The sequence below is a fragment of the Hemicordylus capensis genome, chromosome 1, assembly GCF_027244095.1.
Source record: "Hemicordylus capensis ecotype Gifberg chromosome 1, rHemCap1.1.pri, whole genome shotgun sequence".
Taxonomy (NCBI): domain Eukaryota; kingdom Metazoa; phylum Chordata; class Lepidosauria; order Squamata; family Cordylidae; genus Hemicordylus; species Hemicordylus capensis.
The window spans coordinates 175371600-175394015 of NC_069657.1; the positions used below are offsets into that span (position 1 = coordinate 175371600).

The following is a 22416-nucleotide window of genomic DNA, read 5'->3' on the forward strand; positions in this document are numbered from 1 at the left end:
GAGATATTATTAAAAGGCTGGTCCCCTCTCCTGATCTTTAGTTTATGGACACCAGATCATGCTTATTTTCTCTTTGAGGGGAATATATTTTCAATATATATCTCCCTTTTTACAAATAATCAGCTGCCCAAAATTCATCATGGCTTAATGGCATTCCTAGTAAGTATGCTTAGAAATTAGCTGCTAATCTTCTGCATTGTCTAGCAAAAAGGTAATATAATTTTTATGTATTAATTAAATTTCTAGGGACTTGAATATATTATAAAGGTACATCACACCACTTTCCCCCCCAGTTCCGATCTTAGTTGTTTCTGTTAAGATTTGACATTGAAGTCATGAATACAACAAATATTTATATACCACATTTCAACAGAAAGTTCCAAAAGTAGTTTACATAGGAGTGAATGAATGAATAGTACTGAGCTAATCAGCAGAGCAATTTATTCACAATTCTTATCACTGACTGTGTATGCATCTGCATTGAGGCACACATTTCCTCTCCCCAGCTTGACACTTTTAAAGTCCAAACAAGAAGAAACAGCATGAGAGTTGTGGTCCCCCATAGTTTTCTAAAATGGCAAATACAGTCCAGGTGTGACACCTGGTATATCAGAGTACATTTTCTCCCCCCCCCCCCACACACACACATACATACATACACACCACCAATAGACTAGGACCACAGCACCAGAGAAGGATTTTAACACTTTGCTATGTGCAGTTTTCCTAATGAGAAACCTCTCTCTCAGGGGCGTAACAAGGCTGGAGTGGGCCTAGAGACAAAATTTTAAAATGGGCCCCTCGCTGATACACACACACTTCACAATATATAGTCATGCGACTTGCCTCTGGGGGGCCCCTCGAGGCATGGGGGCCCCCAGGCAGCCGCCTCCCCTTGCCTAATGGTAGTTACGCCCCTGCTCTCTCTTCTGATCTGTTGTTTCCACATGGGGTATACACAGAGGTGCACTTAGGTAATTTTTGAGCCTGGACCCAAAGGCTTTTTGAAGGCCCACCAACTCACAAAGTATTTTAAACACATTTTTAACTCAAGCACACCTTGAGTTGTGTGGCCAGACACAACTGGGACAGACTAAAAGGGATTTGGGGGCCCCCAGGGAGTCTGGCGGCCCTGGACTTTGGCTGGAAGTCCAGGGGTAAGAGCGCCTCTGAGTACACATCTCCTCTTCCAGGACTGTAGTTCCAAATCATTTAAATGTAAATGGCCACATTTTAAAAAAGCAAAGGGGATCCAGTCATAGATATCCCACAATCTTATTTACTAGTATCTTAATATTACCACTACAAAAGAATTCTCTAAAAAACAAATATATTATTTGGCATAACCATGTGCTGTAATTTGATACTGGTGGTACAAACCTCACTATCTGGATTTGATCCCCCTTATCTTCTTGTGTTATGTAGAGTACTGCTGAGAGCAGCTGGAATATTTCATAGCTTGAGGGACTAAATGCAAAAAATGAGTATCACATCCCTGGGAAATGGCCCCAGCACACATAGCTTTTGTGTTATGCATGGTACTTATATAATAGTCTGGCAAGGTAATATTAGTATACTATAAAATAGTATGCTACACAGGTAGTAGGGATGTGCGAACCAGTTCAAATGTGAACCGGTTCGAATTGGAACCAGGGTGGTTCAATGGTTCGAATTCAAACCAAACCAGCCATCAGGTTCCAGCTGCAGGTTCGAATTCGAACCAAACTGGGAGTGGTTCGATTCATACAAGTTCAAACTGGTTTGAACCTCCAAAAGTGGGTGGGGTGGTAGCTGGCACCCATGGGTACCTACCACCCAAGCCCCAAAGCAATCGGACACTTGTACAATTTCTTATGAATTTTTGAATTTTATTTTTATTGTTCTCTCATAGGGTATAATGGGACTTGAACCAGCCCATTATTCCCTATTGTGGAGCACCCATGGGTGCCAACAACCACCCAAGCCTTGAAGCAATCGGACACTCCTATGATTTTTTATGAATATTTGAAATATTTTAATTATTTTTCTCAAAGGGTATAATGGGACATGAAGCAGCCCATTATCCCCTAATATGGAGCACATAGGGGCACAAAAGTGGAGTGGGTGGTGGGCACCCAGGGGTTCCCACCACCCACAAAACTCCAAGGCAATCGGACACTCCTCTGATTATTGGTGAATTTTTAAAGTATTTTTAAATTCCTCATAGGGAATAATGAGGATTGCAGCAAATGTATAGCTTCACATTGTGGGGAAAGAGCATGGAGGTGTCAGCAAATTTATAGCTTCACATCGGGGGCAAAGGGGTGGCCTAGAGCAGAGTGTGGTGGGTGGTAGTGCCCAAGGGGGGCAAGGAAGCTATCAGAATTATTTGAAAGGAATTGGGCAAAGGGCCCAGAGTGAGTGGTGGTGTATTGCACAGAGGGTGCTAACCACCCCCATGGGTCACTTCAGACACTTCAGAAACAACAAAACCCAGTACCCCATGGGTGCTGGGGTGGCCCAGAGCAAGAGTGCCAACCACCCCCATGGGTTGGTAACCCATGGGGTACTGGTTTTTGTTGTTTCTGAAGTGTTCTGAGTGTAGATTCTTTGGTAGCATATAAGATTTTTAATGACAAACCATGAATCCACTCTCATTCGCTAACCTTAAAGACACATAAACTTCAAAAATCACTTAAATACCAGCCCTTTGCTCAATTTCTTTCAAATAATTCTGATAGCTTCCTTGCCCCCCTTGGGCACTACCACCCACCACACTCTGCTGTAGGCCACCCCTTTGCCCCTGATGTGAAGCTAAACACTTGCTGACACCTCCATGCTTCTTTATAGAGAAAAACCTTAGAGACACATAAACATCCAAAATCACTTAAAAATCAGCCCTTTGACCAATTCCTTTCAAATAATTCTGATAGCTTCCTTGCCCTCCTTGGGAATTACCGCCCACCACACTCCACTCTAGGACACCCCTTTCCCCACAACGTGAAGCTATACATTTGCTGCAATCCTCATTATTCCCTATGAGGAATTTAAAAATACTTTTAAAATTCACCAATAATCAGAGGAGTGTCCAATTGCTTTGGGGTTTTGTGCCCCTAGGTGCCCCTAGGTGCTCCAACTTTGTACCCCTAGGTGCTCCACAATAGGGAATATGGGCTGGTTCGGGTCCCATTATAGCCTATGAGAAAATAATTAAAAATATTCCAAATATTCATAAAAAAACAGAGTGGTGTCCGATTGCTTCAGGGTTCGGGTGGTTGTTGGCACCCATGGGTGCTCCACAATAGGGAATAATGGGCTGGTTCGAGTCCCATTATACCCTATGATACCCTATGAGAGAAAAATAAAATAAATTTCAAAAATTCATTAAACATCATATGAGTGTCCGATTGCTTTGGGGCTTGGGTGGCAGGTACCCATGGGTGCCAGCTACCACCCCACCCACTTTTGGAGGTTCGAACTGGTTCAAAACAGTTCAAATTCGAACTGAACCGGGGGGGTTGAGCAAAACCGAACCACCCCCTCCTGGTTCGAACCCGGTTCGAATTTGAACTGAACTGGGCAAACCGGTTTTGTGCACATCCCTAACAAGTAGTGTACATATACTAGATGCCATGCATTACTGGCCTAGTGTCTTCCCTTCCCCTCAGAGACAAATGGATCAACATGCTCCTACCATATTTTCATACAATCATATATTTCCCATACTCTTTGATTGTCTTTGTAGAATACAGGAGGGCTTTACCATTGCAGTCTCCTGCACAGTATGTGATGATGCTTTTCAGCATCTTCCTATATTGCTGCTGCCTGATATAGGTGTTCCCCATAGTCTGGTAAACATACCAGCGGGGATTCAAACCATTAACCTCTGGCTTGCTAATTAAGTCATTTCATGGCTGTAGCATGGTGAATTTTATGATATCCGTGTTTAGTAAGTGAGTATCATAGTGGTGATTACATAAGAAATATAAACTTATAGCAGTTAGATATCAGTTATGAATTAACCAATAATTTCCCTTTTTTAATGTTTTGTGTATATAGGCTGGCAATTGTGGTAATATTTTTTAATGGTCTTTGTGGCCTTTTTCCTTCTTCAGCTGATCTAGCTTTGGTGAATGAGAATGAAAACTGCATCTACTTTGCTGGTAATTCTCTTGGACTTCAGCCAAAGAAAATTAAAACTTACTTGGATGAAGAACTTGACAAGTGGGCTAAACTGTGAGTAGTTCCAAATGACATAAATCTCTAAATATGACTCTTTGATTGGAAGGGGGGTCCACATTTATTTCATCTTGAAGATGAGCATGAGAATATTTTGTTAAAATCCCTTTCCTAGACAAGAGTGATGTATATTCAATGCCTTCCAAATAAACGAATGTCTTCCTTAAAATATATGAGCTGTAAGGTAGGAAAATAAGGAAGAGCTGCAGTAACCTTTGCCCAGCCTCCAATTGCACACATGGGTAAGAATCCTACTTGGCTGGCTTACACTTAATCTCATCTAATTATTTTGACTGTCTTAGTTCAAGTTGTACATAGTTATTATAGGGCATGTGGCAGGGAGGCTGTTGTTACTTGCAAGCATTTTTTCTTTTTCAATTGTACCTTGCTTCTCTTTCAGCCTCCCATGCTTCATCAAAACTTTCCTTACACACTAACAATTTCCCCTTTAAAACTCAGGAGTATTCCACTAGTTTTGTAGGGACATAGAAAATGCATATTGAATACGCAACTGAGATTTAATGGCTGACTTGGGCAGTGTTGAAGAAAGAACCAGAAGAAAACAAGATTTTTTTCCTCAAGCACAGCAACATTGCAGATACGAAATTTCACAATTTCACATTTAAAATGTGTAATATTTTAGAGTGACATCTAAAGTGTCATTAGAGTGGCACTTTAGAGTGCCATTAGAGTGACATCTACACATGCACGTGGGGAGCACCAGCAGGGCCTAGGGGAGCTGCCACCAGCCTGCCACCAACCTCGAGGTAACCTCCTGCCTGCCCCGCCCCACCTGCCCTTTTTCAAACCCATAGGTTACCCCCAATGCTTGTAAAGGGGGATCCTTACCGGATTCCCCTTTGCAAACACTAGAACTTGGCCTTGATCAGCTTGAATTCAGACCACCCCCATTGGAGGGCTGCTCCACTTTGAGCTCAGACTGGTCAAACTGAGCCAGTTTGACTCAAATGCAGTTTGAGCTCGAACTAGTTCGCACCCCCCCCCCCCACCAGACAGTTTACAAGACCAGAACCTGCATAGCTTCATCAGCAGGACTGCATAATATGCCTTCAAACTAAGCATTTATATGTTCTTGCTAAACTATTATCACCCATCTAAGAATCACCCCTTCTTTATTTCATATGATTCAACTCTGGCCTAGAAAATCATGAATCCTTACCTTTAACCTTTTTGCCTGAAAGGCAGTATTTTTCAAAATGTTTTGAAGACGTAGTCATTATCTATTTCTTCTCTCTTCTTCACATATAAGGATTAGTGGAAAAAATTATATCTCTGTGAAAGGGGATAATTATACAACTGAACTTAAATAACAGTAGATCAATGGAAATATTTATTTCTAGTAGAAAAGTCTGGAATTCTAATGTAACCCATGCTGTTGAAATGGGTTACACTAAAATAATTCTATAGTTGTAGTTTTTTGCATGGTCATGGGAAATTTTGCAATAAAAAGGGGGCAATATGTCAAATGGATATCTGCATGTCTTCTGATATCTCACCTTGTACAATCAAGTCAATTTTGATCTTTTATGCTTTGTCTATGTTCTGTGTTTTATAACTGCTTTACTAGAAGTTTTATTTAAAAACTAGAATCTTTACAGAAACTGTGAGGCTATTCACACGAGCAGCTAAGCCCAGGCTTGGGCAATCCAGCCTGGCCTTGGCTGCCTGCTAGAATCGAGCCCAATCCTGGTGCTACTCATGTACTCATATCCATGTAGCAATTCATATTCATGTACCAATGTATTCTCTGATAGGAGGTTTACACACCATGCAAGCTCATTGAATAGCTTAAGGCCGAACTAGAACATAAGAACAGCCCTGCTGGATTAGGCCCAAGGCCCATCTAGTCCAGCATCCTGATTCACACAGTGGCCCACCACATGCCACTGGAAGCCTACAGCAGGAGTTGAGGGCCTGCCCTCTCTCCTGCTGTTACTCCCCTGCAACTGGTACTTAAAGGCATTCTGCCTTTGAGGCTGGAGGTGGCCTATAGCCCTCCGACTAGTAGCCGTTGATAGACCTCTCCTCCATGGAGTTATCCAAACCCCTCTTAAAGCCATCCAGGTTGTTGGCTGTCACCACATCTTGTGGCAGGGAATTCCACAAGTTGATTATGTGTTGTGTGAAAAAAATACTTCCGTTTGATGGTCCTAAATTTCCTGGCAATCAATTTCATGGGATGACCCCTGGTTCTAGTGTTACCCCTGCTAACTTGGCAAAGAGGAACCTTTTAATGTGGTGATTCTTTTTATTTAACAGGGGTAAATAAATAGAGTAACTAGCCCTATCCACCCCCAGCACAGTACCTCCAGTGACTGTTGCTGGTGTGTATCTTATGTTTCTTTTAGATTGTGAACCCTTTGGGGACAGGGACCCATCTTATTTATTTATTATTTCTCTGTGTAAACCGACCTGAGCCATTTTTGGAAGGGCAGTATAGAAATCAAATTAATAATAATAATAATAATAATAATAATAATAATAATAATGTGAGAGGGAGAAGAATTTCTAAATGCTTGAGGTGTGAAATGCCCTCACTAGAAGCAATCCACAACACTGTTAACACCAAACAGGAGTTAAATGGGACAGCTGTTGGGACACCATTATATTTGAATGTGTGAACCTGTGGTTTCGAGCTGTTAGCGACCTGAGGTTTGGCTCTCCAACTCCAATTTGAACCTTCATTTAGCACAAAGGTTTGCTGCCAAGACTTCCGATTTGGTTGCCAAAGTGTTACATCCAACTCCAGACCCTGCCATAACCATGGTTTTGTACCGATTTTCAAACCACAATCTTAGAGACGGTGGTACAGACCCACCCAGGAACATGGCTGCGCTATGCATGCCATGGCTTTCACTGGATGCCTCTTGGAGAAACAGTCCCACCCCTACTGTCACCTGTGCAGCTATGGTGTTGCCCGTCAACAGAGATGCTGCCACGTCCCACTGCAGGCTTGTCATCCTTTCAAGTGGCACACAAACACAGGGGCATTCCCTCTTCCTACTCTGTCCCTTGCTCCCCCAGGCCACAAAAGCAGTTGGGAAAGGGGACAGCACCCTATCACAGCACCAGGAGGGGAACACTTAGTGGGGGGGTACCCGGGGTTAGGTTCAAAGGGCAGCCAAACAGCTGAGTTCTTGACCAGCCAAATTCTTTTTTCACGGAAAGGTTGAGGAAGGGGAGCCCAGCCTCTTCCTTTCATGGGTTAATGGTCTCTGGGCTTGCTCATGAGAAGGACAGTCTGTGAGCAAAATTTTCAAATGTACTAGGTGGTTCTCTAGTACTTGACACACATTATCCCATAGACTACTCTCTCACGTAAGTGCCAGCCCATTGAGGCTCGGTATCTAGGAAGGATGCTCTATGAATAAAAGCTGTGGGGATGGGTACATTGGCAAGTGCTGTCATAGTCGGAGACTGCTGCCAACTAGCTGTTAACTGGAGGTTGGCGGGTGGGGTTTGAAAAGCGTCTGCAGTGCGATTTACAGTTTAAAATTGAAACCACAGGTTTGCCAACCTCCAGTTGTGTGTTACATATGGACCGGGTGTGTGTTCTTTCTAAACTACTCTAGTTGCCCATAGCCACATTTTTCCTACTAGTACTGCAAGATCCATCTGTATTCTGCCAAAGAAAACCACAGGGCTCTGTGGGCTCCAGGAGTCGAAATCAACTTGATGGCACACTTTCCTTTTACTGTAAGATGCGAAGGCAATAATCTAGGAAACATTACCGATGCTATAATGTAAAGGTGGTGCTGGGGGATGCCTGCTCCACCCCCTGGCCTTTGACCTGTGTGGTGCCACAAGGATCTATTCTGTTCCCTGTGCAGTTTAACATCTACATGAAACCTCTGGGAGAGGTCATCCATAGGTGTGGGCTGTGGTGCAATCAATATGTGGATGACACCCAGTTCTACCTATCTCTAAAGTCAGTGTTGTGGACGGTCATAACCCATCATAACCAGAGGTACCAACTCAGAAGTATGTGAAATATAGGCCCGGAATACAGGCCTGTATCTGATTTCGTTTTATATCAAGAAATGAAATCAAACCTGAACTCTGGCATGCTGTTCCCTGCTCTGCGAAGAGAGGAGGAACCTGGCATTGTGTTGTTAAAATGGAATATGCAAGGGAACAATGGAGCCAGGTCTGAATGCTGAATGCTGCAATCCATATGCTAATACCACTGGCTACCAAGGTGTCTGTGGATGGGTTTGCCAGACCTCTTGAGTTCCTCCTTCCATTGTCAGTGATGGCCCTGCAAGGCCCAAGTGATTAAGCTCAATTGCAGTCTATAGAAATTCAATATAGCCAAATGTATACAGAGATAATGCTTGTAGACTTTAATTCTCACCTCACTAATGCTACAAGTTTCACACATATGTATGTTCCTCTAAATATTCTCTTGTTTTCAATTACAAGCAAAACACTGGATAAAGGTACATAAGAAATAGTGGAATAATTGTCTCACACCAAATGGGACCAATTCCACAATTCCATTACTAAACTCTGAATTTTCACACCTTCTGGGGACCAGACTGCCAAGATGTAATTTGCAGCATCTTAAGATGCAGATTTTCCCACCCCTCCCTTCCTGAGTGCACACAGTTTACAGAGATGAAATCCAAAGATATCTCTGGACAAGCTGATATCCTGAATAATTAAGATTTTGTTGAGAAGGTGGCAGGAAGTTGACACCTTTTTGGACATACAGGAAAAAAGGAGATTTTTAAATAGATCCTATTCAAGGATCAAAGAGGAAATGACTATAAGAATGAGGCTTTTGAGACAGAGAGTTAGCATTCTTGTGCCTACAACAAGATCTGCTCACACGCTTTCCCAGAGTTTGCTGCACAGCCGCAGGGGCTAAGCAGGAACTCTGCCCGTGCTCAGAGGCTATGACTCTCACTGCACAGTGAGAAGTCAAGGCTCCCCAGCCATGGAGCTCTCAGCTATGATCTGAAACAATTGCACAACTCCTGTCTCCGCCAGCGCCTCACTGCTTCAGCTGAAGTGATTCGTCTCTCTCCAGCCTCTGATCCTGGTAATATGCTGCTCGGAACCCCCTTATCCCTTCCTCTTTTATTGCTCCCTTCTCCATCCCCCCCCTTTCCCCTTCTACTAATCTCTGATCTCCACCAAAACCTTATCAGCCCGCAGCCTTCCCCCCCCTTTTCTTTTCTGCCTATATTTGAAAGGTATTAGACCTAGGAAGATTTAATTGCACGCACATAAGCTAATTAGGCACACTGGGTGGAAAATATTGGTACTGGCTAGATGTTCTGTTTTAATACTGTTAGCAATTCTGCTTTGCTAGGTTGTTGTTAAGCCTTTTATGTTCAATAAAGCCCATTAAACCCTTTCAGGAGTGGTTTGATCTCCTTTCCTCTTGCGCCCAGATCACACACAGGTCACCATATAAAGAACTTGATGACATTGTGGGCCAGACCTAATTTTGTATACTAGCTAATGAGCATATTTGGTGTATAAATCAGGCCTGGTCTGCAACATCAGCAGATACCAGGGAGGCAGTGGATGCTCTGAACCGGGGCTTGAAGGCTGTTCTGGACTGGATGAGGGCAAACAAGCTGACAGATAAGATGGAAGTGTTCTGCATTGGTAAAACTGATCATCTGAGTAGTGAGGTAAATCTGGTCTTGGACAGGGTCACACTGCCTCTGAAAGACAAAGTCCACAGCTTAGGGTTGTTTCTGGACCCGACACTGTCCGTGGAGGCACAGGTGGTGGCGGTTTGCACAACTGCCTTTTACCAACTACAGCTAGTATGCAGCTGTGACCCTACTGGGAGAATTCTGACCTGACCTCAGTCATTCATGCTTTAGTAACATCCAGATCAGACTACTGCAATGCGCTCTACATGGGCCTGCCCTTGAAGATAGTTTGGAAGCTTCAGCTAGTCCAGAATGCTGCTGCAAAAATGCTCCTGGGCTCAAGTTGCTGAACAAATATTACATTCTGCAGCAGCTTCATTGGTTACCAGTCTGCTTCTGGGCTAGATTCAAGGTGCTGTTCTTGACCTTTAAAGCTCTATACAGCTTGGGGCCAGGGTACCTGTTGGACTGCATTCACCCATATGAACCTGCCAGGGCCATCCGCTCACCATCTCAGGCCCTGCTCATGGCCCTGCCACTAATAGAGATCTGGTTGGTGGGGATTAGAGACAGGGCCTTTTCATTAGTGGCCCCTTGGCTTTGGAACACCCTCCCTAAAGAGCTTTGCCATGTTCCCTCCCTCAGTGTTTTTAAAGAACAACTAAAAACACATCTTTTTAAAGAGGTTTTAAATGTTTCACCTATTGTTTATATCTGGTAGGTTATTTAGTTTTTATAATTATCAGTTTTTAGCTTTTTAAATAACTTTTAATTTGAAACTTATAACTGTAATTCTGATTGTGGTTTTAGCTTGGATTTTTAACTTGTTTATCTTAATTTGGTTAATTTTATTAGTCTTATTTTACATTCTATCTATTTTATAAAGGTTGTGAGCCACCCCGAGCAGTAGTGTACTGGAGGGGTGGGGTATTAATATTTTTTAAAATAATAATAATAATACAGAGATTTCAAAAATTGAAACTTTACATCTTGAATCATTATTGCTGCTCTCATTTTTTTTTTTTTCATTTTCCCCTATTTGTTCAAGTCCCTTTTTTGCTATTTATGGCAGCTCTGTAACAACGGACCTATCAACACTATTAAAATCACAATATGTCTAAACAAAGGATGGCAATAAAATTAATAGGCATCTTAGTCCTCTGAAATCTGATAGTATAAACACAGATTTTATTCATTGCATGAAATTTAGTGGCTCAAAATCAGGCTTTGAACATTTTTTGTCTTTAAAATTATGTTTAATGTGACTCTTAAAGGCAAATTTTATGTTAATCAGTCAGAGGAGAGAGTGAAGAAGAATGCTTCCTTCCTAGGCTTGTTTTATTATCCATAAACCAGTTCACAGGTACAGCCTCATAATGCAAGTGACACTAAACGTAAAAGAATTGCCCTTACCTGTATGTTCTTCAAAACAAGAAAGTCAGGTTAATAAAAGTGGCAAGCTACTTTTTAGGTCACTGTGAAGGAAGGGGAAAATCTGAACTTTGGTTAGCACCCTGCTCTCTGTTGTTCATTTAGCACAGCTCTGCAGTTTCGCCAGCCACTTAAAAAATTGCAATCCTATCCATTTTTGTTTGATTATTGCACTAGATCAAAGAAATGGCTGACTTCATTCAGGAGGTTAAAGTAAAATAGCTCTCTTCTCCATTCAGATGAGCCAGGAAAGGTAATATTTCATCTTCCACACCTTGTCTCTTCATTGGCTCATTTTTTTCTGCCTTACGTATGCTTGTCTTGATGACAGTGAAGGAATTTGAGTGAAGACAGACAGATAAACATTCTGAAGTGTAGTAGAAATGGTTTAAGAACAACATCCACTACATTCCTGGGCATTTGTTTTGCCAAAGAAGAATATAGCTCACATATTCAGCAATGGTTCAAGGATGGAAGAAGGGCAGGAGGCTTGCAGAGTAGCTGGAGAATGGCTGTGCTTAAGGCTTCTTCTGTATGTGCAGAGGGTGACAGGAGAGAAACATTTATTTTTGCTTCTCTTCCCCCCTCAAAAAGCCATTTTTGCTTGCAAAAATTGTCCCTGAGCGTCACATAGGCCTCAGGGACATAGTCCTGGAAGTGCAAGCAACTTTTAGAAGGAGGGAAGAGGAGGAAAAAATTGCTTTCCCCTCCCCTTCTGCTCACTCTGTGTCTTTAAACAGTTCCCACCCCACTTAAATGTGTCTGTCTGTATTCTTATTTTCATTCACAGAGAAGTGGTGGTTCATAAAGACAATTGTCTTTATGTTTCACTCATAAAGACAAATAGTGACTATGGTGTTTCCTATGCTGAAGCACATTGACAACACAAGTAACTACATCCAACAGATTTGCACACAAATACAACAAAAACGTAGATCAACATTATTTATTTATTTATTACATTTATATCCCGCTCTTCCTCCAAGGAGACAAGAGTGGTGTACTGATGTTTTTCCTCACAACAACCCTGTGAAGTAGGTTAGGCTGAGAGAGAAGTGACTGGCTCAGAGTCACCCAGCAAGTATCATGGCTGAATGGGGGTTTGAACTCGGGTCTCCCCGGTCTTAGTCCAGCACTCTAACCACTACACCACACTGGCTCTCTCATTAGTTCAATTCAGATCATGTACACGGAAGGAACAATTCCAAAAAGACCAGTTGCAAAAATATAAACATTGGCCAAAGTATCTTTTTGGGAAAATATCAGAAGCACACAGGCAATACAACTGTTATCTGAAATATGTCTAAAGAAACAGAAAAAATCAAAATAAGGCCAGACCAAAATAGAACACTCAGAGAAAAGCAGAGAAAAGAGCCCCTGGTGGCGCAGTGGTAAAACTGCCGCCCTGTAACCAGAAGGTTACAAGTTCGATCCTGACCAGGGGCTCAAGGTTGACTCAGCCTTCCATCCTTCCGAGGTCAGTAAAATGAGTACCCAGAATGTTGGGGGCAATATGCTAAATCATTGTAAACCGCTTAGAGGGCTCCGGCTATAGAGTGGTATATAAATGTAAGTGCTATTGCTAAGTGCTATTGCTATATTATATTTAGAAAAATCAGCACACAAAATTCAGTACAAAATTAAGAAATGGGAGACTGAAGACCTGTGAGAAATCCATTAGGAACCATTTGCTTCTAGAATAAATTCCTAGTAGTCAGTAGGGAGTAACTGAAGATTGTCACTATCTCATAGTTACTTGGTGATTCATCTCTGGAATTGGTGAATTGGATTTTTGCAATGTGAAAGCAGAGAAGACTCGTGCTATGTAATTTAGCAAAGAAGAGTTAATGATTTATTTATATATATATATATACACACACACACACACATATTGCTGGTATCCTTAAGAAATACAGTGGCAGACATCCTGACTAAATTTATGAGAGGAAGTCCTGCTGAAATATAGTAAGTCTTTCAGAGTAACTCCTGAGTAGTGCTAATGAGTAATTTTGTCAGGATGTCAGCCATTGACTATAAAGCTTTACCATAGCACCAATCTCTCTTATAAAGCAGTTAATTACATTTCCTTCATTTTGTCAGTGATGGGCCTGTTGTGATGGTGAGTTTAAAAGTAAAAGGGGCATGATTGTTACACTCACTATCACCACCACCATCATCTCCAAACATAATTTATACAAGCCCAGTCTCATGTTTTTCTTTTCGTTATGTCTTTTCCTTTCAGTCTTGAAAAGGCTCATAGAAGAAATAGTGTGTGTTGCAGAAGCCTGGGTTTAATCTGAGCCTTGTCAAAACCCTTACATATGATGTTATTTTCTACATCCCACTTACTTATGGACTTACCTATGTTCAGGTATCACCCACAACCCCTTTGTGAAATGGTGATAATTTTTCATGGGCCACAAACATTTCAGGATGGAAGTCAAGAAAGAGAGATCTGGCCAGGGATTGATGAATGATGTGTAAATGATGTGATGAATTATGTATAATTTGATGAGTGGGTACATTAGGGTGCCATATTTGTTTATTTCAAGGCCATTTCTAGAGCTCTGCTTCATCAGTATTCCTAATATTTGAGAATATGAAACTATTGCCTATTCTCTTACTCATTTTACCAACACTACATGGAAAGGTAAAAAAAGGACTTAGAGGTTTTTTTAAAAAAACCAAAAACTGGCCTGACTTCCTCTAGTTTCAGATTAATATTACTCCATAAGGTCATTCAAATGACCATAAAAGGGGTGGGGAGGGCCAGCAAGGGGGAAGGCAGAAATGAACCTACCTTCCCCCCAGATGATTGCCAATCTCCTCTTTGGCATGCTGTTACTCACCCACACAGTCTGCGCTGCTCCAAGCAGTGTGGCTCACTGGAGGCCGGGAAAATGAGTCTCAGCCTCCAGGAATCCCAAAATGCATTGCACAAGCAGTGAGGTGCATTGTGGGATTCCCCCATGAGCCGGGCGCCTAGAGCAGCCTGAGCATTCACTGTGTGCAGCCCAAGCATTCACATGACCAGAGGTGCACCTAGGTAACTTTGGAGCCTGGACCTAAAGGCCTTTGAAGGCCCCCCTCCCCTGCAAATTAAGCATCATCACGCTTGGCCAGGCAACCACACCACCTAGGGCAAACTAAAGAGAAGCGGGGGCAGGGGCTGTGAGGGCCCTGGACTTTGACCGGAGTAAGAGCACCTCTGCACATGACCCCAGACCTGGGTAAAAAGCACGATCACACCTTTTAACCCAGGTAAAAGCCCCAGTAAAAAGTGGGGTACTGGAGAAGGCAGTGCTGAGATTGGCCTTGATCTCAGCACTTCACACAGGCAGCCTTACCCAGGTAGGGCTGCCCAAGCTTGGTTTTACCTTGTTATAGACTGTGGGACCTAGCCTGTAAAAGGACATCAGTCTCAGAGAACGTTCCTTTAAGCAACTATTCTAACAACCATTTTTAATTGTATATTTATTGTATCTTTTTAACTATTTAACCAATCTATTTATCTATTTAACCAATCCAAACTATCTTAGTATTTTTAAAACCTCCTCTGCTTTGTTGATAATTAACAGAGGGAAATCAATTGCTGAAATGACCTTTCTGTGCCAGAAACCTATTTATAGTGTGTCTAGATCTAAACCACCTCTTGGGTCATGACCACAACCCCCTCCCCCCGCAATCAGTATCTCCATCTGAGAGTTCTGTGGTTAAGTCAGTTCAGAATGTTGTGAAAGTTTTTATAACCTCAGATAATGGAAACTAACCAGAAGGAGGTTCTCCTACACATTCCCCATCAAAATGTATGGGAACTTGTGCCAGATAATGTCTTCATGGATTATGCCCCAGGTAAATGCTAGAATCACATCCAGAAACTTTAGTAAGCTATGAATCAATTTAAAAGTACCTTCCAAAATAGTATGGAAAGCAAGATTGCCAGTGGCAATGCAGAGGGTTGTTTTTTTGTTTTTAAACCTTTTGTCCTTCAGCTGCTATTGAGACATTTCTGTTGGTGCTTTTTCCATCCAGCTTTTTGCAATGTCCTGTATTTTCCTTCTATGCTGGCCTGAGCAAATGTAGGGTAGTGTCTTGCCTCACAGCTAGTTAGTGAAGAACAGACCTAGACAAGAAACCAAGTGGGAAGGGTGCCAGCAGCATGTGCAGCACAGTGGGAGAATTAAAGGTAAAACGAATCTGCCAGTTTCAGTTTTGCAATGGTACTACAAAATTATGCTGTCTCAGTGGCTTGCAAACAGAAAGGCAGTGCATAATAAATAATATTTGTCTGCTCCATGACCAAAAATGCCCAGGTAGCAGGGCCAGCATTAGGGGGTGCCCAACTCACACATTGGTGAAGGGCCCAGAGCCATGAAAGGGGCCCATGATAATAAAAGATGGCTCCTGCCAGCACAGAGCAACATTCCAAGCTACTGTTGCTACTGCATCCTTGTGGAGATCATATTTACAGAAGGCAGTAGCAGTGATTCAAAGCAAGATTTATCTATAGGTAATTCGGCAGCTACTGGCTGCTGTCATCTCCCTTTACCTATAGGCAGTGCATGCAATGCTCCTGTGTGGCTGTTGCAGCCTAGCCAAGGCATCTAGGTTTTCTAGATTAAAAAAGATGGTGGCTGCTAATGTCGCTAAGGAGGCCTACAAAAGCACTTGGCCAAGGACCGCCACTCCCATGAATCTGTGTGCTTTCGACTATATAACTCTCTTTAATATATTACGATGCCACCTGCCAAGTATTAATTTATTGGCTTCCTCTTCACATTTAAACAAAGGCTACTTGCAACAATTACATCTGTCAGTGGGATATTATTTTCTAAAATACAGAGGACAGAATGCCAGGAGCATTCCAGTAGCTACAGTATCTTTAGAAATTATAATTCCCGGTGCCTACTAGAGTTAGGAATGAAGTGATATAATGTGCAGAGATATAAATTTTCTGATGCAGAAGACATAGTTTTACAGCCTAAGAGTAATAGGATGTATTGTGTCATCAGCAAAGGCTACAGAGCACCATGTGATTAGAATAAATGGCTCCAAGAATATGCCTTTAACTACCATTTTAGGATTAATATTTTTTGTCTCTTGGAATTTATATTGGCTGTCACGAAAGAAGAAAAGCTGCAGGCTACACCATAATAATAATATGGGTAAAGATAATTAATACTGTCTTTCCACGCTTCTGTTATGCTTTGAATTTTCATATTTTGTTCTTCCAAAAATAAAATATTCTGCTGTCCAAGGTTTATATCAGTTTTTCATGGTAACTTGGAAATTAGTTTTGAAATTGAGGAGTAGGACCACATGTATGTGAGGGCAGCTTTTGAAAGGAGGGTATTAGAGAACTGAAAAAGAAAAAACTGTCAGTAATTGTGTTTATTCCACACCTATGAAATAAAATACCTATGGAACCCTACTTCAGCAGCACACAATGTATCCTCTCATCTGAGAACATTGCTGCTGAATAAAAAGCTATTGTGGAACCCTTTCAGATATATCAACTGAGCTGATATAAATGATATCACAGGGTATAATTTCCCATAGGGGTATCTTAGGATGTGAGCTTTTGTGAGGGGTGCTAATCTATATATATAATTCTCTAAGGCATATCCATGGCTAATCCTGTGTGTGGCAGCTCATGCAAGAGTTTGCAAGCAGAAGCACCATGGTGATTGGACAGTGGAGATTCCATATGCAGATAGGGAGGAGGAGCCTGTGATGGTTAAGGAGAGTTGGAATGCAGCTGTTACTGCTCGGAAGATGATCTTGATTGTAGAGGAGAAGAATCTATATATATAGAAGGATAGTGGGCAGGGGTCTGCGGTTTCGTGAAGGAGGAAAGAGCCCCTTTCTCCCCTCATCTAATTAGATGAGGAAACAAGATGAACAGGATCTGTTAACTCAGGAAGGGAGAGAGAGAAAGAAAGAAAGAAAAAAGAAGGGAGGCGAAGAAAGACAGAGGGGAAGAGTGGAGGAGAGAAAAAAAGAAGGGAGGGGAAGAGAGAAACAAGGAAGCGTGAGGGGTGGGCCTGAGCCTGTCAGCAACCTGAGCGGAACGAGCGGCCATGGTGGTGGCAGCAAGGAAGGCCCTGGTCAACCACTGCTGCTGCTGCTCCTGTGGAAGGGCCCAGGTGAGGGTGGGGAGGTCTCTGGAGATAGCGGGTTGCAGCTTGGCCAATAGGCACCAGCAAGGCTGCAGCCGTGACCAAGAGGGGTGAGGGGGATGGAGTAAAGGGATGGAGGAATGACCAAGAGGGATGAGGGGATGGAAGCAACCAGATGGAGGAGGAGAAGGAGAAGAGGTGCGGCTCAGGTGAGGGTAGAGAGATCTCTGAGGTGAGGGGGGCTGTGGCAGGGCGTGAGAGAAGCAATCAAGTACTAGCATGCAGATACTCTGAGTGGCTTAAGCTAGTTCCTAATAATGCACAATTATTAGATACTGTTTTAATTGTGTTTTGATAGTTTTAACTTTTTAATTTTAATTGTTGAAAAGTTTTGATTTTTATTGGCTCTTTTTATTGTTTTGTAAACCACCCAGAGAACTTGTGTTTTGGGCGGTATAGAAATGTATTAAATACATACATACATACATACATACAAGACTGGCCCTCCTGGATGAGTTTCCTAAGTATCTGGCCCCTACAAACTCTTTGCTGACTTACAGAATTTTATTACAAAGCTCTTCCTCCTTGTTTGTGGTGATATCATTCACTACCCTGGAACATTTCTTAAGTGCTACCAAGATAGCTTGTTTGGGGGCTCCCAGGAGCACCCCTACACCTGGTTTGGAGCTGCAGGTTTGTAGTTTGCACTTTTGCCTTTCAGATCTCACAGGATTGTGAGTTCACAATTTGATTTGCATGAACTAACTCATGGGGTATGTCACCTGGCACGTACCCTGGGAATGGCCCCTAGGTCAGGTCAAACTCAGCACTAGTGGAGGACCATCCCTGTGTACAAACTACACTGCATAGTGATAAATATATTGCTTGTTTGTTATGATCCTATGTAATGGTAATGGAATAAACTTGTTTTGTTCATGTTCTGCCAGCTCCACAATGAGGCTTGTGTTCTTCTTGTTAGAACCAGACCAAAGGGACCTTTTCAGATGCTTGTGTATTGTGTCTTTCAGAGGCGTTCATGGTCATTTCAGTGGTAAACGACCTTGGGCTTTAGGAGATGAGTGCATTGTGGAGCTTATGGCTGATATTGTAGGTAAGAAAAGTCCAAAGCATTTTTTAAAAATCCTTTGTAACCTTTTTAAAGATTTCACATTATGGCACATATCTTCCAAAGATTTCAAGCCCAGCAGTTGTTCTGGTTTGACCACCTTCTTGGTAAGTGATGTAAAATTGTATTTTAAAGCTTTGAAGTGAAAAGATGTAAAAGAGATGGTAATATATGAGCAAATGTATATCATGAAACTAATTGCAGTGTGAAGTTCTGGGGTCACCGTAAACTACTTGATCTAATGCATGAAACAAAACAAAAACCCTTGGCATCTTTACAAATGTCTTTTCAAGTCACAGATAATCAGTGATAATTCCTTTTTTCTTTTCAAAGCGATTGCTATTAGTTGATTATTTTTAATTGATAACAAGAAAGTCCTCTGCATACAGAAGATTAATTGAATCTGATTTAAATTAAGGTTGATGTTACCTCTCAAATTGTCTAAAGAATTCTGCAAGAACAGAAGAGGAGTTCAGTTAGAAATGAAATAGGTAAGGGTGGTGTGAATAGTTGTGCCATTCATCACTAACAATGTCACAACACATAGGAAGCATTCATTACATGACTATTACACTTGTGTAACCATATTTCACAAGGCAATCACAAAAAGCAATTGTGGATACACTATTGGAATATACAGTACTGAATTGGTACTTTATCTTCCAAGGCAAAAATTATTGTGATTGAGTGCAATATTCCCACAACAGACACTGAGGGAAACATGCAGAGAATGCCAAACAAATGCATTTGCCTTTTGTATATTGGTTTCATCCCCATATTCTCAAATAGCTGGGCCTCTTGGCTTGGTGGAATTGCATATAGTTACTGAATTCGGATGGAGTTTCAGCGCTTGGTTTTGGCCAAGGATGAACATTTCAAGATGTGCCAAGTATTTTTGTGATATAACCTTGCCCTCTATTGGTCAGATATACCAACAAAATCCCATAATGAACCACCTGGAAAGATTTCATATGAAGAGTTCATATTCTCTTCATTGTTTTGCTCAATCAGCACTGGTCAAATGCTGGATAAATGGGTGTACTCTGCATGTATTTTTCTTTAAAAGAAAAGCTTCATAACCATGCTCTTCTTTTCCTGTACATATATTTGTGTGTTAACCCAATACAGAGGCACTCACATAGACACAGAAGTATATAATAAGGATTTTCTTTGTTCAACTCTGAAAAATAATAATATAAATAATGCCATGGATAATTAGGAATTGAACACGTCTGATTCATTCATTCATTCATTCAATTTCTATACTGCCCTTCCAAAAATGGCTCAGGGCGGTTTACACAGAGAAATAACAAACAAATAAGATGGATCCCTGTCCCCAAAGGGCTCACAATCTAAAAAGAAACATAAGATAGACACCAGCAACAGTCTGTGTTTATACTACTGTTGTGAAATGGAAACTCATCAATCATTGCAATGTTTTAAATGTTTTAGGTATAGTAAGTGGCTTACCTAGTAGAGCTAAACTTGTGTTAACAATATATTTCCTGTGTGTTTGGTGGAGAAATTATTTAATAGCTGGAAAATAAAATATATACACATGCTTTAATATATTCTCAAAAGATACCTTTCAAAAGTTATCCGTTAGTCAAGGGTAGATAGAGGGAATGCTTGAGGAGCAACTCCTCACTATTTTCTTGGGGGAGAGAAGAAAACACTTTGGGGACGAGAAAAATATGTTTTGTTTATTGGAGATATGAGTTATTAGCAGCATCAGCCCAAAACATGCTTGCAACGGACTGACAAAAATACTACTACTCCACCCCATGCTGACCCTGCCACCAGGTGAAGTCATGTAATCCTCCTTGTGATCCACTTGTGGAACGCTTTGCCTCAGGAGGTGGTGACAGCCAACAACCTGGATGGCTTTAAGAGGGGTTTGAATGACTTCATGGAGCAGAGGTCTATCAATGGCTACTAGTTGGAGGGCTGTAGGCCACCTCCTGCCTCAAGGGCAGGGTGCCTCTGAGTACCAGTTGCAGGGGAGTAATGGCAGGTGAGAGGGCATGCCCTCAACTCCTGACTGTAGGCTCCCAATGGCATCTGGTGGGCCACTGTGCGAAACAGGATGCTGGACTAGATGGGCCTTGGGCCTGATCCAGCAGGGCTGTTCTTATGTTCTTATGTTCTCCTGCCCCCTTGCTAGACTCATCCCTATCCCATGCTTTCAAAGTCCAGATGATATGCTTTCTGCATGTCACCATGCACCTCTGGACTCTCCCTACTGCCTTGCTAGTAAGCCGATGGCGGCAGTATTCTCTGGTCCTTGTTTCCACTGAGTCTTCTTCCCTCCAAGCATAGGAAGGAGAGCCAGTGAAAATGAAGACAGAGAATGCTGCTGCCACCAGCGGGGGCTTTTAATAACAAGAGCCCAGGCAATTGCTCCAGGCTTCCTTCCATGCTTGGATGGAAGGAGACCAAGTGAAAGTGAGGGCTGGAGAATGCTGCTGCCACTGGAGGCAAAATGGAGAACCCACACAGCGGTGCCTCATGATGTGCAAAGAGTGTCTTGCCTGGGTTTTAGAGGGAGGGTGGGGTGGGACTAGTGAGGGGGCATGGTCTGTAAGCCTTCTGCTGCTGCCAGGGACAGGAGGCAAGAAGGTGCAGGGGCAGCAGGCAGGCATGCAGGGTGGCAGGGGTGCATTCTACCACCCCCAAAAAGGTTCTCCAAAGGCTCACCTGTCTAGACTGTATGGTCTCAGTGGACAGTCTGAAAGAAAGATAAATACAACAGAAAGAAAGAGGAGGAAGTAACAATTCACTAACTGATCAACTAGTTTCTACACTGGATGATCTGAGTTTCTTGACATTATTAGTCTCATCACCTTCCACGTTCTTTTATGACCTAACCTATGACTGTGAGTAGTAGTACCTCCACCTACTGCGTAATCCTCCTGCCTTGCTTGTTCCCCTCTTATTCATCTGCCAGTGTGGCTGCTGTTAGATATGCTGTACAAAAACATTTGGTATTCAGGGACTGGTTGCAACTGTGTGACTTTCCCACACCTCCTGAACTTCTTGCTCCATGTTTCATCTAGAGGCTGAGTCAGAGCTATTTAGTCTTTGTGGCAGCAGTTGCCACACTCATTTCCCTGCTGAGGGATTGTAGTTCTGGTCTTCAGCAAAGTGCTCAGTTAGACCACAGGTCTCACTGGGCACTTCAAAAAAGAAATGGTGTCCAGAAAAATAGCAACACTAACCAAGAAGAAAGGAAGTCAGAGAGAGCAGCATAGCAACAAACTAAAACAATTACTGTCTGTGAATGTTACATGAGAAAATTTAATGTAAAACCTGCTAGACAGCCAATAAATTGGTTTTACACTTTTCTTGTTCCCCTTAGGAGAAAAAAATCCAACCCTGAATCTGGTTGCTTTTAGATTTGGGACCCACATATGCAGCCAAATATAGCATTATTTCTCAAGCAAAAGATGACGGACAAAACAAGTTTTAAGCTTGTCTTGCACTCCTTCTATTCTCCTTTTGGCATTTTTAATGCCCTCCTTCCATAAATACAGTGGGGTGTTATAAAGTATAGAGGCATGAACTCACATAGTCAGAGGCTAAGCTGAGTGGAGACCATCTCATTCCTGTTATCCACTGCACAGATTTTAGGTAGTGCGGTAGTTTGTAATGATTCTGTGTTATACTGAGTTGCACCATGGATCCACTTACTTAGCCAAGTGTCTAGTGTGGCTGGCCAGGTATTTAGGTAAATAGAGTTTCCCCCCAGCCCTGCTGTCTGAGATCCTGTTGAACAGCGATACAGAGACTGAAGAAGGCCCCTTCTGCATGGAAAGCATGTACTGTACCACTAAGCTGCAGTCTACCACTAGATCTGTGCACAAAAACCTGTGGCTTATATCCTATCAAC

At 42.2% G+C, this 22416-nt stretch overlaps 1 protein-coding gene across 3 annotated transcripts in view; it reads left to right on the forward strand.

The window, feature by feature from the left end:
• The window catches only part of KYNU (kynureninase), a 172659-nt gene that overhangs the window by 30431 nt on the left and 119812 nt on the right, over window positions 1-22416 (forward strand). For all 3 annotated transcript variants that reach the window (XM_053282818.1, XM_053282819.1, XM_053282817.1), the window contains exons 3-4: window positions 4095-4215; window positions 18430-18512. In XM_053282818.1, coding sequence (XP_053138793.1) covers window positions 4095-4215; window positions 18430-18512 — 204 coding nt within the window. The remainder of the gene's footprint in view (window positions 1-4094; window positions 4216-18429; window positions 18513-22416) is intronic.